The 18,654-nt window shown below is 40.4% G+C and overlaps 1 protein-coding gene across 2 annotated transcripts in view; it reads left to right on the top strand.

Annotated features, from left to right (window-relative positions):
* Positions 1-810: 810 nt before the first annotated feature.
* anp32b (acidic (leucine-rich) nuclear phosphoprotein 32 family, member B) overlaps positions 811-18,654 on the top strand; it is a 76,919-nt gene continuing 59,075 nt past the window's right edge. Inside the window, exon 1 of one of the 2 annotated variants that reach the window (XM_039758184.1) lies at positions 811-1,160. In XM_039758184.1, coding sequence (XP_039614118.1) covers positions 1,107-1,160 — 54 coding nt within the window. In that variant the 5' untranslated portion in view covers positions 811-1,106. The remainder of the gene's footprint in view (positions 1,161-18,654) is intronic. The other variant, XM_039758183.1, reaches the window with a different exon arrangement.

Here is an 18,654-nt window from a genome sequence, read left to right as displayed (position 1 = left end):
TGCAATCCTGTTCGGGACTAGGTAGGTTAGAAAATGCCTGACAAATCCTTGAGCAAGAAAAAGAGTATAAATAAGTGGTACTATACTAGGTATGTATTCTTAGGAAGACGCACCTTAGTTGGCATTATATTTCTTTAAACCGCTGTCATCGGATTTTTTTAACCTTTGCATATCCTTTCCAATGTTTTTAAATTGATCTCAGACTCGAATGATCTCAAACTGCTGTGAAAGGCGCTATATAAAATGAAGACTGAAAAAAAAAATCAACTTTATGTAGCACCTTGTCCCAGCAACGAAATTTATCAATGGAAACGTCAAGAAAAAATGCCTTCTTACTTACTGATGCAGCAAATCTGATCAGCGGTTGCCATATTACAGGAAACGGTTATTCAGACGCATTATTTTTGATTCAAATTGTTTTTCATCGTGTCAAGTACTAAAACACATCTGGATTATATTTGAAGAGCAAGACTGTGCCTGCTAACAGGAGATCGCTAGATTTACAGACAGGTACAAGATAAGAATAAATGAGCTGATGCAGATGTGTCTCCGTATCAGCGTAAACAAATCCCCCACGCATCTATGTCGGGCGAGCTGCAGAAGCTTGCGTTTCCTTGAACGCGGCTTCTATTATGGAATCGTGAAGAACAACCCAAAACACGAATTGGCCACCCTTCTTTTTAAATGCAAAAAAAAAAACAAGACAATGATGAGCAGTAAGCAACAAAACAAAAAAGGCGGGACGACCCCCCTCCCCCTCCTCCGAATAAAGTGATTAAAGGCGTTTGGCAGCGTCACGCTTAAATGTGACAACAGGTCAGTGACTCTGCATTGCCTGTTTAACTGCAGTGGGCGCTGTTGGCCAGGGGAGGCAGTGTTGAGCACCTATTTCTTTCAGGCCCATTTCCCTCCATGGTTTCTCTTCTCCCCGAGTAACTTGGCGTTTGGCTCATACTTCATTATACAGAGGTCCCATATTCTCCCTCCATTGGGGAATATCTCTCTCCATTTTTTTTTGGATTGAATTAAAAAAAAATAAATAAACCCAACGAAGCCCCCCCGGGCCAAAGCTCTCCAAAAAAAAAAAAAAACTTTTCAAGGGGAAGATGGACATGAAAAAGAGGATCCACTTAGAGCTGAGGAACAGGACCCCGTCAGACGTAAGTGTCCTTGTTTTTTTTTTTTCTTTTCATTAAAATCGTACTTTTTTGCTACTTGTTTTCCCTCCTCCCTCCCTCTCCTCTCCAAACTGACCTGTAATGGTGTCCACATGGTTTTACAAAACGTAGTGGATAATCAACCCCCCGTCTTTGCGTTTCCTACTACGAACAATTTGGTGATGGGACGAAAAGGAGGGCTCTCTATCGGTTAATACCGGGTAGTGAAGCTCCAGCGATTCTGGATTTCGGATGTTACCGCTGCGGTCTTGTATTCAACTATTTCGGTGCCCCCCTTGCCTTGTCCGGGCACTGCATTCAGTTTCTCGCCAGCCGGAGAGCCAAATATGAAATAAACGTTAACTTTGTATTTGCTGAAGTGGGAGGCGTAATTTTTTTTTGCACTCTCTCCCTTACTCGCTCGCACACTCTCTCTCTCGCACATTCACTTGTCCTCCTGATGGATGATCGCTAAAAGATTTTTGACTTCTTGTTCAGCAAGCAGCTCGGTGGCCATGTTGGTAGCAGCATGGACTAGGGCGCCCCGTATTATAAATCAAACCCGGTCGGCCTTCGGGTTAATTTTTACGGAATATTTATAAAAAAAAAACGATTTCTAACCACAACACACCAACACCAAAAAATTAAAAATAAAACGACCCACTTCCACGCGGCGATCCGTGTCCTTTTTGCAACCTTTTCACGAGCAAAGCACGTGTGGCGCGAATGAACAGCCAATCCCCAACTTTAAATTCAGCATTATGTGGAAAAAAGAATAATCGATCGAACATTTGTTTGTTTTTCCGGCTGCTATTTTAATGGCTGCCGTTCTTATAGTAAATGGGAGGGGGAAAAAAACTGTACAGAAATTGCAGCTCTCGTATTAAAAATAATAATAATAAATCCAGGAGGTACGAAGTTAAAAATCTGCCAGACCTACCAGATTACTAAAAATACAAAGCAAACCGGCGAGGTTCGGTATTCTTGGAAATCCCATTTTTTTAAATTGAAGTACAACGTTGATAATTGGAAAATAAAATGGACTCGGCGTGAAAGCGTGTCTTTTTCGTAAACAATGTATTCATTAAATATTTTTTTAATGGTTAAATTCCGTTTGTCGAACTGGTTCTGTCGAGTTCACAGCGGCGTCGCAGAATTCGCCATGTTGTCACCCCCGCCGTCTTTTGGAGCTCTCGGAGAAAGGAACTTTCTCCATCTTTGTCCACTTAATTTCCGTTCGAAACTTCCCTCCCGTCATTCTGTGCAGATGCAATAAAATGACGAATTGTTTTGACTCGCGACACGCTTTTTTTGTTCTTTTTATTACTGTTGTCTTTTTTTTTTAACGAGAATGATCTTAAAACCATTTATACATTCGTTGGAAATGCGGAGACGCGCTTCTTCTTCTCGCGGCGGCTGCAACTGCTGCTTACTTGATGGCGGGCGCCTCTTACTTTCTTTGCGGCTTCAGCGCGGCGTCGCCGCTCTTAAAAGGGCAATGCCTTGACTTGGCGGGCGCGCGATACTGAGCCGCCTTGTTCTCGCGCCTAAAGGCGCGCGCGCTTCCCGCCGAGCGGAGGCGAGGTTGCTGTTGCCGCTGCCGCCGACATTCTCTGCCTCGGCTCGTTGAGCTCAAATAAAGATACCCAGCATGTCGTATGGGAGGTCAGCGGGGCGCTCGAGCGGCCATTGATTTGCCGCACACGTGTTTATTCTGCCTTTGGTACGTACGTTTTAGATAAATCATCGGGTTTGCCGTTTCACATTTTTAAACAGGATTGGTTAATTGAGGGTTTGAAATATGAATGGAAGTGTATATACGTCTGACATTCAATTGAATTAAAATGGACAGATCGATTACAGTGTATTAACGACGATTTCTACTTTTAAGTTTACAATATCGTTGCACCATTTAGGCCCTTGTAATACTCTACTAGCTACTGTATATCAAGCTGACCCCGTTATTCAAGCGGTTTAAATAAGAATACAGTTGTTGGCCTACACATCATCCTACAAATCCCTTAAAGTTTTACATGCATTCTCCTTCTGACACTATAAAGCAGAAAACAAGTGAACATTGGCACAATCTAGAGGAGAACAGGCCATTCAGCCAAACAAAGGGTGCCAGTCATTTCCAATAAATTCATCCTAAATAATATCAAGTCGAGTTTTGAAGGTCCCTAAAGTCCTGCTGTCTAACATACTACTTGGTCACTTAATTCTGTGGTTCTCTGTGTAAAGTAAAACTTCATAATGTTTGTGCAGAATTTACCCCCAAGTTTCCAGCTGTGTCCCTGTATTCTTGTTGAATTCATTTTGAAGTCCCAGCGTTGATCCACTGGACTAATTCCCTTCATAATTTGAAACACTTCAATCATGTCTCCTCTTAATCTCCTTTTTGCTTAAACTGAGCAGGATCAGCTCTTTTAACCTTTCCTCATAATTCATCCTTGTAGCCCTGGAGTCAGCCGGGTTGCTCTTCTCTGGACCTTTTCTTGTGCTGCTATGTCCTTTTTGTAGCCAGTAGACCAAAACAGCACACAAGACTCCAGACGAGGCCTCACCAGTGTGTTATAAAGCTTCAGCAGAACCTCCTTGGACTTGTATTGCATACATCAGGGCACTATATAACCTGCCATTCTATTAGCCTTCTTAATGGCTTCTGAACACTTTCTGGCAGTTGATAGCGTTGAGTCCACTACAACTCCTAGATCCTTCTCATAAGGTGTATTTTCTATTTTCAGACCTCCCATAATGTATTTAAACCTCACATTTTTACTTCCTACATTTACTGACATTAAATTTCATCTGCCACAAATCTAACTCTGTATGTTGTCCAAGTCCCTTTGTGATGATTCAACATATTCAAGATTATGTGCCAATCCACCTATCTTGGTGTCCTCTACAAACTTAACCAGCATGTTACTTATTTTCGCATTCAAATCATTTGTATATATTAAAAATAGTAGCGTCCCTAGCACTGACCACTGTGGAGCACCACTCTTAACTTCAGCAAATCTAATAATACAACATTAAATGATTCATTACATTTATTATATAGTGCTTTTCTCACTACTCAAAGCTGTTAGGCAGAGGGGACCCACTTCAGCCTTCTAGTGAAGGGCAATCTTAATGCTATAGCATACTATAATATTTTAGAAAATGCTATACTTCCAGCTTTGTCGAAACAGTTTGGGGAAGACTCTTTTCTGTACTAGCATGACTGTGCCCCAGTGTACAAAGCAAGGTCCATAAAGACCTGGTGGGATGAGTTTGGTGTGGAAGAACTTGAGTGGTCTGCACAGAGCCCTGACCTCAACCCCATCAAACACCTTTGGGATGAACTGGAATGAAGATTGTGAGCCAGGCCGCCTTGTCCAACATAATAAATGTAAAAACCTCAAATGTTCTGCAGAATGAATGGGCACAAATTCCCACAGAAATGCTCCAAAATCTTGTGGAAAGCCTTCCAAGATGAGTGGACGCTGTTACAGCTGCAAAGGGGGGACCAACTCCATATTAAAGTCTATGTATTTGAATGCAATGTCATTAAAGTCCCTGTTGGTGTAATGGCCAGGCGTCCCAATAGTTTTGCCCTAATAGTATAATGTAATAGTAATGATTAATTTATATAGAGTGCTTTTCTCACTACTCAAAGCACTCAGACAGAGGGGAACCACTTTAGCCACCACCAGTGTGTAGCACCCCCCTGGATAATGAGATGGCAGCCATCATTGTGCCAGTATGCTCCCCACACATTAACTATTCGGTGTTTAAGGGGTGAGAGAGAGAGAGACCCCATTAGAGATGGGGAATATTTTGGGGGAGTTGGACAAATTGGACAGGGCTGTTTTTGGTAATTTAGCCCAGACATCAGGATAAACCCTACACTTTACACAAGATCCTTAGGGATCTTTAATGACCACAAAGAGGACCTCTGTTTTTATGTTTTTTTCCAAAGAATTAGCTATCTGCCTATAGCAGTGACAGTAGTGGACCAGCTTGGCCCTAGACCAGGACATTAAATTTGGAACGAGTTAAGATCTTATTGAGGCAAGTCGTAATTATCAGCCGCCATCATCAATTGGATAAACTGCTGAAATTGGTTTTCCACCTTGATTGGGGAACCAGTATAGTAGAAACCCAAAGTTTGAATTCATCCTGGGTATCTGGATGTACTCTTGCCACTTTTGGGTGCACTTGGATAGACAGGAAATACAAATTACCCATTTGGAAAATTTCACACGAACTGCCATTGAATGGGAGCTCCAAGTTGGGTAATTTGCGCAAAACAGAACTGAATTCTTTTAGTTGTGATGTACCACTGACCCTTTCACAATCAATAATATAAAATTCAAAAAATGAACTTGGAATTTTTGTAGCCTTATTATATTGGGATTAACTCAATACACTTCTGATGTGTTTATTTTGCTCTTTCTATTTATATGAAAATTAAGCGTATTCTTACATTATGGGTGTCAGACTCAAGGCCTATGGGCAGGAAACAGTCCTTGGTTATTTTGAAAGTGTCCTGCTTCATCAGTATTCAAAACACATTGTGTTCAGCCCAGGATAACCATTAGTTTTCTCAAAGAATTCCATTAATGTGCATTTCATATATAGATTGTAACAATATACAGTATAATTCAGGTGGGATTACATTATATTTATACCTGGCATTAAAATAAGTCCTCAGTGTCCACTAGTGATTATCTGCTTAGCACAGTATGACACACTGTGTCTACTAAACTTTAGTTTGAATCCCAATTTAGTTAGGAAACTGACCCAACAGGAAAAAATGAAAGCGGGGTGACATGTGACAGTGTGGTAAAGATGTTTAGTGTGTTAGCATGATGCCAAAAACGTAACAGTACTATGAAGGAGGCAGCAGCTTGACTTCATTCTTGCTGCTGCTGCCACTCCTCTCACTTTTGAAAGCAGCACAGCTATTGGGGTGGCCACCCTACCTGACTGCTGCTGACACCCAACATGATTCTTTTATCTTTTCCACTGATATGATTGTAATGTATGGATAGAAGTTGCGGTTGCCTTTCCACTCTTGTTAAATGTGATCTGTTTCTGCTTCTGTGTAATTCCCAATGCCATCTGTGTGCTCCATCACAAGTGCGTTTGCACCCATTGCTTTAATGTGGTGAAGTGCCATCTGATCGTGGTGCAGGTTAATGCAGGTATAAACAGATGTATTTTGCTTTAGATACAAATTCTTGCCCAGTTAAGACTGATTTTAGGTCCTGTGGCCGCTTGTAGCTTTCCTAACTTGTGGCAGTGTCCAAGATAGAATAGCTGACAAAGTGACATGTAAGTTTCAAGAGACAAGTGAGGCAGAATATATGATTGAGTTGAGAAGAGAGGTACCTGCATGTCTTTGTTGTAACAAAAATGGAACAAATGATAGTTTGTTGATATATTCTGGACCACATTGGGTATATAAAGCATTATATTTGTCCCTAAAAGTTGAGCTTGACTCCCTTGCCTTAATGGTTTTTCTCTGGACGAAGTAGCAAATAATAGACTAAGCGTAAATTGGTGTGAACGTCCTGAAAAGAAAGGTGAGATGTCGCAAGTGAGAATTCAGAAAACTGTATAGCAAGTGAAATCCAAGAACTGCTATAATAGTGGAATTAGTAGAATAAGCTTTGGCTTGGGGCAGGGTTTTTAAATGAGGAATTACTACAGAGCCCAGTGAGACAGCTTGTAAATATTAGCAACCATGCGACCAAAGGTTGCATTCAGTCTGGTCAGTTGTAATTTTCCTCACAATTAGGCAGCAGATATCTAGTGTTTGAATGCCTCCAGAGGACTTGGATATATTCTATTGTAGTAGTGGCAGTAGTAGAATAGACCGTGGTCAGCACAGGGACATAAAATTCTGAATGATAATAGAGTTAAAGGAGGCCGTTTATTAACATTAGCAGCCATGCAACTAAATATCATGATCTTTTAGATCAGTTTTGGTAAACTGCTTGCTTTTCATCCATGACCTAGAAGTGGAGACTTTAATGCAGAACCTAGTCCTGAGCAATCTGAATTTTACGTTGTGCGTACATATTCTGTCTTGATTTAAAGATAATCCATCCATTATCCATCCCGCTAACTACAGGGTCACGGGGGTCTCCTGGAGCCAATCCTAGCCAACACAGGTTGCAAGGCAGCAAACAAACCCCGGGCAGGGCGCCAGCCCACTGCAGTATAAAGCATGTGCACTTCATTTATGTAAATATTTTAGTAAAAATGACAGAATAGTTTTAGTTTTGGAAATCAGTATCAGTTCATATAAAAATAAATGCATATGTTTATCTAGCTGCTCATTTTATAAAGTGGAAATTCATTTCTTTGCTTTCTCTTAATCTTTTTAATTCACAAATATGAAAGGCAGTAATGTCCATTTTTCTTTTTTAGTAGCATATTATTCTGTTCAAGGTTATTATAATTTTGCCTTTTTATATTAGTTTTTATTTCTATATTCTGACCTTTCTTGGAAATTCAGTTTAGTTTTCCTTCATCGTGTATTTTTAGTTTTAATTTAGTTTTTATTTCACAAAGATATTTCTATTTAATTATTATATCTACTAGTTTCAGTTTTAGTTTTAGTAATCATGGCATGGTTAATCCCTGGCATGAAATATGTATGATATGGCTGATGTTAAGAACAAAAAGAATGTGATATTTCAACTATCAATTTTGAGAAAGAGACAAAGAGAAAAATGGGGGACAAATATTTTAAAATATAATTCTGCTACTGGATTATTTTCACAATATTAGGTACTTTGAGCTGTAAATATGAACTAAAAGAGATAAATTAATGAATTTAGAATAAATACAAAAACACATTAGTATATTTAGTTTATCATCACTTGGCAGACAGACTCTCTTTGCCTGCCTACCTGTAGTTCAGTAGAGATGTTGGCAACTCAAGAATTTTACAAGGTTTGTATTGCTTTGTTGTTAAACAACGTTTTTAAAGCAAAAGTGATTGGTCAGTAACAATATGCTGATTTTGTGTGATGACCTAGTCTGTCTCTCGAACAGTGCCGTTTTGATTTCAAAACTTGGGGGTGGATATTTGAGGAGCAAACCTCAAGACAATGATTTTTATATTATGTATGAGGGACTTTCAGAAAGTTTCCGCACTTTTATATTTTCGTTGGAAACGGCGAAGGCAGGAATAGTAATTTGGCATTAAAAAGTTAGTACGACAATGGGAAAATTGCATCGCAAACAAAGGAGACTGTGTAGAAAAGTGATGCAATTTTATTTTGAAATTCTTAAAAAAAAAAAAAAAGAACCATCAACAACAAATCTAATTAATAATTTGTTGAACAATTATTATAATAATAAAGAGTTAAAAGTTAACAAGGGTTAAAGACTAACGGCAAGAATATTCATTCAAAAATGAAACTAAAAATATTTTTAGCAAATTATTATTTTATTTCAGTTAGTCTTTCCATCTACTTTAATAGTTTTTAGGTTTAGTTTTTCGTTTTGGTTTTATTAATTATTTTATTTCCATCCATCCATCCATTTTCCAACCCACTGAATCTGAACACAGGGTCACAGGGGGTCTGCTGGAGCCAATCCCAGCCAACACATGGCACAAGGCAGGAACCAATCCCAGGGCAGGGTGCCAACCCACCTCAGGATTATTTTATTTCAGTTTACAAAAATGTTTTTTTAATAATAGTTTCATTATTGATTTTAGTTTTCGTTAACTATGATAACCTTGATTCTGTTAATATGTATATTGGTGTCACAAAGAAATGTAGCCTATCCTGAAAGCAAAGAGTACAAGGCATGAAAGCCCCAGGGTGCCTTCTCATAATAGATCATATGAAATTGGCCACACTTGCCATGGAGCGATTAGCATATGAAAAAAACGGCCATTTTCATTGTTAATTTTATTCTTGTGGTGTCTTTCATTCTGCTCGCAGTTTATTTACATAAGAAAATCGCTTTGAAACAGCAGTTTTTTGTACTGTTATGTGGTTGTGTTGCACTGACATGTATTGTTACTTTTTCTGTAAAATTAGAGAGGGGGAAATATTGATTTACATTAAAAAAACAAACAAACACGCAGAGATGTGCTATATTTCAAGAGTGATGAAAGAGTACATGGTCATCCCATAATGGAATCTACTTCTCTTTCTTTGCATCTTGTCCTTGATTTTGTAAGGCTCTGTAGATTTAACCATTTGTATCCCTCTCCTTGCCATTCAGGGTTACATGCTGACAAATGGGGCATGAAAATAAGATGAATGAACACAGCTAGTAGGAAGGTTGCTTTCATTGCTGATTGGCATCCCAAGGGCCGTCTAACATGTTCTGGAGCATGGGAGTGCCCTTATACAGAAGAAGCTAAGGGATGCCATATTTTTTCTTTACATTAATACAGATAGATAGATAATTTATTAATCTCAAGGGGAATTTCACATACTCCAGCAGCAGCGTACTGATAAAAAACAATATTAAATTATAGAGTGATAACCTGCAGGTATAACAGACAATAATTTTGTATGTTAACGTTTACCCCCCCGGGTGGAACCGAAGAGTCGAATAATGTGGGGGAGGAACGATCTCTTCAGTCTGTCAGTGGAGCAGGACAGTGACAGAAGTTTGATGCTGAAGCTGCTCCTCTGTCTGGAGATGATCCTGTTCAGTGGATGCAGTGGATTCTCCATGATTGACAGGAGTCTGCTCGGCGCCTGTCGCTCTGCCACGGATGTCAAACTGTCCAGCTCTGTGCCTACAATAGAGCCTGCCTTCCTCACCAGTTTGTCCAGGCGTGAGGCGTCCTCCTTTATGCTGCCTCCCCAGTACACCACTGCGTAGAAGAGGGCGCTCGCCACAACTGTCTGATAGAACATCTGCAGCATCTTATTGCAGATGTTGAAGGACGCCAGCCTTCTAAGGAAGTATAGTCGGCTCTGACCACTCTTGCACAGAGCATTAGTATTGGCAGTCCAGTCCAATTTATCATCCAGCTGCACTCCCAGGTATTTATAGGTGTGCACCCTCTGCACACACAGTCACCTCTGATGATCACGGGGTCAATGAGGGGCCTGGGCCTCCTAAAATCCACCACCAGCTCCTTGGTTTTGCTGGTGTTCAGTTGTAGGTGGTTTGAGTCACACCATTTAACAAAGTCCTTGATTAGGTTCCTATACTCCTCCTCCTGCCCACTCCTGATGCAGCCCACCATAGCAGTGTCGTCAGTGAACTTTTGCACGTGGCAGGACTCCGAGTTGTATTGGAAGTCCGATGTATGTTGGCTGAACAGGACCGGAGAAAGTACAGTCCCCTGCGGTGCTCCTGTGCTGCTGGCCACAATGTCAGACCTGCAGTTCCCAAGACGCAAATATTGAGGTCTGCCTGTAAGAGGGTCTACGATCCATGCCACCAGGTATGAATCTACTCCCATCTGTGTTAGCTTGTCCCTAAGGAGCAGAGGTTGGATGGTGTTGAAGGCGCTAGAAAAGTCCAAGAACATAATTCTTACAGCACCACTTCCTCTATCCAAGTGGAAGAGGGATCGGTGTAACATATAGATGATGGCATCCTCCACTCCTACCTTCTCCTGGTATGTGAAGTGCAGAGGGTTGAGGGCGTGGCAGACCTGTGGCCTCAGGTGGTGAATCAGCAGCTGCTCCATGGTCTACATCACATGTGACGTCAGAGTGACAGGCTGGAAGTCATTCAGCTCACTAGGACATGATACCTTTAGGACTGGGGTGATGTAAGATGTTTTCCAAAGCCTTGCGACTCTCCCCTGTTCCAGGCTCAGGTTGAAGATGTGCTGTATAGGACTCCCCAGCTCCAACGCACAGGCCTTCAGCAGTCGTGGTGATACTCCATCTGGACCCACTGCTTTGCTGCAACGAAGTCTCCTCAGCTCTCCACTTACCTGGGCTGCTGTAATTGTGGGTGGGGATGTCTCACCTATGCTGGTATCAGCAGAAGGATGGGTGGAGGGTGCAGTACTCCGAGGTGAGAGTGGGTTAGGGTGGTCAAACTTGTTAAAGAAGTTGTTCATCTGGTTTGCTTTCTCCACATCTCTCTCGATGGTGGCACCCCGCTTCGAGCTGCAGCCAGTGATGATCTTCATCCCATCCCACACTTCCTTCATGCTGTTATTCTGCAACTTCTGTTCCAGCTTTCTCCTGTACTGCTCCTTCACCGCCCTGAGCTGGACTTGGAGTTCTGCATGCTCTTGAGCTCATGCTGATCACCACCTTTAAAAGCCCTTTTCTTCTGGTTCAAAAGGCCCTTGATGTCACTTGTAATCCATGGCTTGTTGTTAGCATAGCAGAACACTGTTCTTGCTGGAACTACAATGTCCATACAGAAGTTGATGTAGTCAGTAGTGCAGTCAACAACCTCCTCAATGTTCTCACTATAAGATCCCCGCAGGATATTCCAGTCCGTAGTTCCAAAGCAGTCTCTCAGAGTCTGCTCTCCCTCAGGAGACCATTTCCTGAATGAGCGTGTAGTTGTAAGTAGCGCCCTCACTCTTGGTTTGTAGTGAGGCTGAAGCAGAACCAGGTTATGATCCACTTTCCCAAGAGCAGGCAGTGGGGTGGCGCTGTATGTGTCTTTAACGTTTGCATACAGTAGGTCAATAGTCCTGTTTCCCCAAGTGTTATAATCCACATACTGGGAGAAGGCAGGCAATGTTTTGTCCAGCATCACATGGTTAAAGTCTCCAGCGATTAGCACAAGTGCCTCAGGATGCTGCATTTGTAGTTTAGCAACAGCGGAATGGATGATGTCACCCGCTATCTCCACATCCACCCGAGGAGGGATGTAAACAATAAAAACAATGACGTGTCCAAACTCTATGGGCAAGTAATAGACAGCCAACAGATCATTGTCCCATCAGCAAGTGGAGATTTTAATGTTTACATGTCCTGCGTTGCACCACCTTGTATTCACGTAGAGAGCGAGTCCTCCTTCCTTTCCGCTTCCTGCAGGTATTTGCGTCTCTGTCCGCTCTAACTATGCTAAACCCGGGTAGCTCCACTTTACCATCTGGGATGTTAATAAATAAAATAAATAAAAAATAAATAACAACATCTACACATTATTCCTGTTGTGGATAGAACATCGCAAAGGTGGGAATTGCACATGTTTTCTTTTCTGTACATTAGAACAATGTAGACAAGAACAGGCCATTTATTTTAGTCCAACAAAGCTCACCAGGCCTATACACTTAATTCTACTTAAAAAAAATCACGTCTAGTTCCAAAGGTCCCTAAAGTCTTTCTGTCCGCCGCACTATTTGGTAGCTTATTCCAAGTATCTGTGATTCTCTGTGTAAAGAAAAATTTTCTTCTGTTTGTGTGAAATTTACCCTTAAGTTTCCAACTGTGTCCCCATGTTCTTGATGAACTCATTTTAAAATCTCAGTCTCATTCCACTGGACTAATTCCCTTCATAATTTTGAACATTTCAATCATTTATCCTCTTAATCTTTTTTGTTTAAACTGTAAAGGCTCAGCCCTTTAATCCTTCCTCATAACTCATCCCCTGTAGTCCTGGAATCAGTCTGGACTTTTTCTAGTGCTTCTATGTCTTTTTTTTGTAATATGGAAACCCGAAATACACACAGGACTCCAGATGAGGCACCACCAGTGGGTTATAAAGGTTGAGCATAATGTCCTTGGACTTGTACTTCTACGTTATTCTATATAACCTAACATTCTGTTTCCCTTCCTAATGACTTCTGAACGCTGTCTGTAAGTCGATAGCTTAGAGTTCACTATGACTCCTAAATCCTTCTCATAAGGTGTACTCTCGATTTTCTGATCGCCCATTGTGTTTTCCAGTGTTTCCCAACCTCAGTCCTGGGGGCATACTGTGGCTGCAGGTTTTTGTTCCAACCAGCTTTTGATATTAATTGGACTCCTGCGCTAATTAAGTGATGTGTTATTTTCCAAGTTCTGTGTTTTAGATATTTCTATATATCAATATAGAAATTAGAAACTAAGTTTGGTAAAATATACATATATTAAAATGTACCAAGCAGTTATATGGGAATAATGTATTTTTTTCTTTTTAACAATATTTTCATCTTGATTTTCATTCTACTTTTCTAGGTGTTCTAGTTGCTTAATTAATCCATTATTAATTAATGCTAATGTAGTTGCAGCCTTTGATTATTTAGTGTTTGCCAACGTGTCTGCTCTGCTCATTTTTAATTGTCATTAATAAGCTATAACGAAGGGGAAAAACTGCACAGAGAAAGGGCAAAACAGAATGAAAAAATCAAAAGAGAGTTAAGCATTTACATTGCATCCAGAAAGTATTCACAGCACTTCACGTTTTCCACATTTTGTTATGTTACAGCCTTATTCCACAATGGATTAAATTAATTTTTTTCCTCAGAATTCTACACACAACACCACATAATGACAACATGAAAAAAGTTTACTTGAGGTTTTTGCAAATTTATTAAAAATCAAAACACTGAGAAATCACATGTACATAAGTATTCACAGCCTTTGCTCAATACTTTGTCGATGCACCTTTGGCAGTAATTCCAGCCTCAACTCTGTTTGAATATGATGCCACAAGCCTGGCACACCTATCCTTGGCCAGTTTCGCCCATTCCTCTTTGCAGCACCTCTCAAGCTCCATCAGGTTGGATGGGAAGTGTCGGTGCACAGCCATTTTAAGATCTCTCCAGAGATGTTCAATCGGATTCAAGTCTGGGCTCTGCTCTGGCTGGGCCACTCAAGGACATTCACAGAGTTGTCCTGAAGCCACTCCTTTGATATCTTGGCTGTGTGCTTAGGGTCGTTGTCCTGCTGAAAGATGAACCGTCGCCCTAGTCTGAGGTCAAGAGCGCCTTGGAGCAGGTTTTCATCCAGGATGTCTCTGTACATTGCTGCAGTCATCTTTCCCTTTATCCTGACTAGTCTCTCAGTTCCATCCCCACAGCATGATGTTGCCACCACCATGCTTCACTGTAGGGATGGTATTGGCCTAGTGATGAGTGGTGCCTGGTTTCCTCCAAACGTGACGCCTGGCATTCACACCAAAGAGTTCAATCTTTGTCTCATCAGTCCAGAGAATTTTGTTTCTCATGGTCTGTGAGTCCTTCAGGTGCCTTTTGGCAAACTCCAGGTGGGCTGCCATGTGTCTTTTACTAAGGAGTGGCTTCCGTCTGGCCACTCTACCATACAGGCCTGATGGTTGGTCTTCTGGAAGGTTCTACTCTCTCCACAGAGGACCTCTGGAGCTCTGTCAGAGTGACCATCGGCTTCTTGGTCACCTCCCTGACCTATGGCCCTTCTCCCTCGATCGCTCAGTATAGATGGCCGGCCAGCTCTAGGAAGACTCTTGGTGGTTTCGAACTTCTTCCACTTACGGATGATGGAGGCCACTGTGTTCATTGGGACCTTCAAAGCAGCAGAAATTTTTCTGTAACCTTCCCCAGATTTGTGGCTCGAGACAATCCTGTCTCGGAGGTCTACAGACAATTCCTTCGACTTCATGCTTGGTTTGTGCTCTGACATGAACTGTCAACTGTGCGACCTTCTATAGACAGGTGTGTGCCTTTTCAAATCATGTCCAATCAACTGAATGTACCACAGGTGGACTCCAATGAAGCTGCAGAAACATCTCAAGGATGATCAGGGGAAACAGGATGCACCTGAGCTCAATTTTGACCTTCATGGCAAAGGCTGTGAATACTTATGTACATGTGATTTCTTAGTTTTTTTATGTGTAATACATTTGCAAAAACCTCAAGTAAACTTTTCTCATGTTGTCATTATGGGGTGTTTTTGTGTAGAATTCTGAGGAAAAAAATGAATTGAATCCATTTTGGAATAAGGCTGTAACGTAACAAAATGTGGAAAAAGTGATGCGCTGTGAATACTTTCCGGATACACTGTAAATCTATAGCAAAAGCAGAAATATTTCTAAATGTCTAGATGTAAAAATCATGCTGATGCGCTTTTCTGAATGTAGAATTAAAGAACTAATGAAATGAGATCAGTGCTATAGGGTGTTGTCACTGATTAGGAATCCTGTTGGAACAAAAACCTGCGGCCACAGGACTGAGGTTGGGAAACACTGTTGTATTCAAACCTAACATTTTTACTTTCTGTGTGTAATACTTTACATTTACTGACATTAAATGTTTTTGTAATACGGAGACTCAAACTGCACATAGTACTCCAGATGATGCCTCACCATTGCGTTATAAGTGTTGAGCATACCCTTCTTGGACTTGTACACTACTCTACAATGCTTAAACTGCTCAATTCATTGCATGCGGCATGTAAGTACGCAGCTTGTATGCAATAATGAAGTAAGCCATTCATTGTATATTGCTTTTGATCTGAACCTTCCAATCCTTTTTAGCTGTACAAGTTTTCAGATCAAAGCGTTACATTTAATCCTGATTGCGTAAGCCTTTATTTTTACAGGGTGTGCAATAAGGTGAAATTATATATATATCCCCAAAGTTCCCAATTTTCAGCTTTTTACATGTTTGAATTCTGTAAAATGGTGTTTTCAAATCACTAGGGAAAGCAGTTGACTGAAAGTTTTCCTCATGGCCAATATATTCAAAAGTACAGAGCTCCAGTGAAGTAATAATATTAGCCCCTAGTAAAGGAAAAAATAAATAAATAACATATCGTATACAGAAAAGTAATTAGTTAGTTGCATAGTAATTTTGATACTTCCAGTTAAACAACGGCACTATAACTGAGGCCCATTGTCTTAGGATATTTCCCAGACAAAGCTGGGTAACACAGCTAGTGCTATATAATATAGAACAATTTAACTCCTTTGGGATTAAATATGAGACACAAATAAAAGGTTTGTAGTACAAGAACTGTTTATGATTGAATAACTTTTTAAATTCAAAGCATGTTCTGTTCTAGGCGGAAAAGTGGTAAAAATGCACTCAATCACAAAGATGGCCATGAAAGTTTAAACTAGCAAGTCATTTTCTGAATACATAAAGTATCCGAGTTCCTGTAGGGGTTCACTGTCTCCTCCTACTGGCATATGCTGGAAACCCAGCACTTGGTTATTGTTTTCTGTGTATGGGTGCATAATATCACCTGTTTCTTCAAAGCAGTGTCAGTATTTCTCAGTTTAATTGAATACAAATTTGAAATGGGACAGAAGTCATAATGGGCTGCCAAGTCACACTCTCTCAATCACCTCAAGTAAGAGGAAATAGCCATCCATGCTTTGACTTTCTTTTTGAAGCAGCATTCTCACTGACCTCATCTTACAACATAGTATTGGTTTCCTTTTGAATGTACTGCTGAAATTTAGACCTTGTGTAAATACATCTGTTCATCCATTAGTTTCCTAAACCTGTTGCAGAATCGCAAGGAGCAGTAGCCTCTCCTTTTATCTTTGGCCACAAGGCATAGTTGCAGTATTTTATTCAGTGTTTTAAAACAGTTTTAGTGCTGCTTGGTAAATTACAATGTACAATATTTTTATACTCTTGTATTTCCAAAGTCTGGCTAAGGGAAGTCAGAGCCAACAATGGCCAAGTTATGTGCTATAAACGTCTGGTACCTGGATGAGGTGAGAGTCCATCACAGGACAAACTCCCACTTGCTTGCACTGTGCTATTCCTTATTAAAATAGAAGGCATTTTATCTTATAGGTGGAGGAATGTTACTTACAGATGTTGTTCCGTTATGCATTTTTCATGTTGTGATTAAATTCATGCTTGAAAAGGATTTTTGTATTTGTTGGTAGCGTAATGCATCTGTGTTTGCTGTTTCCTTTAAGTAATTCTATCTTGCAATGTGCTTAGAAACATTATTCACTGCTGGTTGGACAGTCGTCATTTTGTATAGCATTTTCACAACGAGATCCATTGGACAGCTTTTGCATGCAAACTTTGTAGTAAAGTGAGATTTATGCAGTGTCGTTTTAAATGTGATAATAAAAACATGTTATATTAAAAGCATTAGTTATAGCCGGTAACCTCTTAGCAAGCAAATTGGCAGGCATTTGATCAACTGTTGTTTTGTTTTTGCAAAAAGTTGCAACAACATAGTGTGTGTGTGTATGTATACATTATCTATCTATCTATCTATCTATCTATCTATCTATCTATCTATCTATCTATCTATCTATCTATCTATCTATCTATCTATCTATCTATCTATCTATCTATCCTTAAGCCTAAAGTGCAGCGGTGACATTTTTAACGTCAACGTTTTTGTCACGCTTTAAATTGCACTTATTTTAAAACCTACATACCATGTTTCCCCGAAAATAAGACCTACTCCGAAAATAAGCACTAGCATGATTTTCAGGCTGCTCTGTAATGTCAGCTGAAAAGTAAGGCAACTAAGGCCAGGTTTCTACTTCACGCAATGTAACACATGTGCCCAATCATCCATTAAATTCGGAGGACACCTAGCCGCAATTTCTCTGAAAAGAATGTTTAATGATTAAACCCATCAATCCGGCGATGTGCCCAGTCCAGCAGCATTGGCGCAAAACAAACAAAATCCTTGGACGGGGCATTGGCTCATTGCACGGTGAACACAAGCACACACATACACTGGCGTCATTGTAGCTTCACCAAATCCCCAGACCTTCATGTGTTTGGTTGGAAAAATGAGCCCACTGTGCAAACTCACCAGGAAAACATGCAAATTCTAGGCAGGGAACACCAGTGACGTGACTCCCTGCGAGACAGCAGCGCTACCGCTCTGCCACCTTGCCACCCCATATGAGTAACTATTAACAGTATTTATTATTTAAACAAAGTTAACGATTTATCTGTAAATGTAACATACATAGTTTAATACATTTCATCATGAAAATAATATCAAGTGTAAATCTAAGAATTCTAAAAGTGCAGAAAGCTGGAATATTATAAATTTAATTTGTGTTCTGTGCGGCGATCTATTGTCTCTTGCTGCTGCTATGGGGTCAGGAGGAAGCCCCAGAAGCACGTTACGATTAAGAACTGGGTCGGTTTGAAGATGACGTTTACGACCGTGTACTTCAATGACAAATTAAGCTACGGGATTAAAGTGGACATTTCGAGTTTAAAGCCGAAATTTCCACTTTAATCACAAAATAGACATTTTCATTATGTCCTTATTTTTTTTTTCTCTGTGCCTCAAATACGACGTCGTACATTCTGATGGCATTGAAAGGTACAAAAAAAAAGACGGCACAGAAGATGGTATGTGAGACTTTTAAAATATAACGTGTCATTACTTTGGGGAATATGCGACGCCTGAATATAGAGGCAACATGAATACATTTTAATGTCGGCATCGATCTATTCATCAAACATCGAAGCACGCACATTGATCCTGGAGGATCCTAAAAGTGGCTGAAGTATCAAGAAATTCAGGCTGGAATTCAGGGTTTGAATGTGGACAGTTATGATGATATTCCAGAAGAAGATGACATGACTGTATTTGGATACATTTATATTGATGTACATGAATAAATATAAGATATCCCCTGAAAA

The sequence above is a fragment of the Polypterus senegalus genome, chromosome 7 (genome assembly GCF_016835505.1).
Source record: "Polypterus senegalus isolate Bchr_013 chromosome 7, ASM1683550v1, whole genome shotgun sequence".
Lineage (NCBI taxonomy): Eukaryota > Metazoa > Chordata > Cladistia > Polypteriformes > Polypteridae > Polypterus > Polypterus senegalus.
The sequence above is the reverse complement of the archived record's forward strand: the minus strand, read 5'-3'. Positions and strand labels throughout refer to the sequence as shown.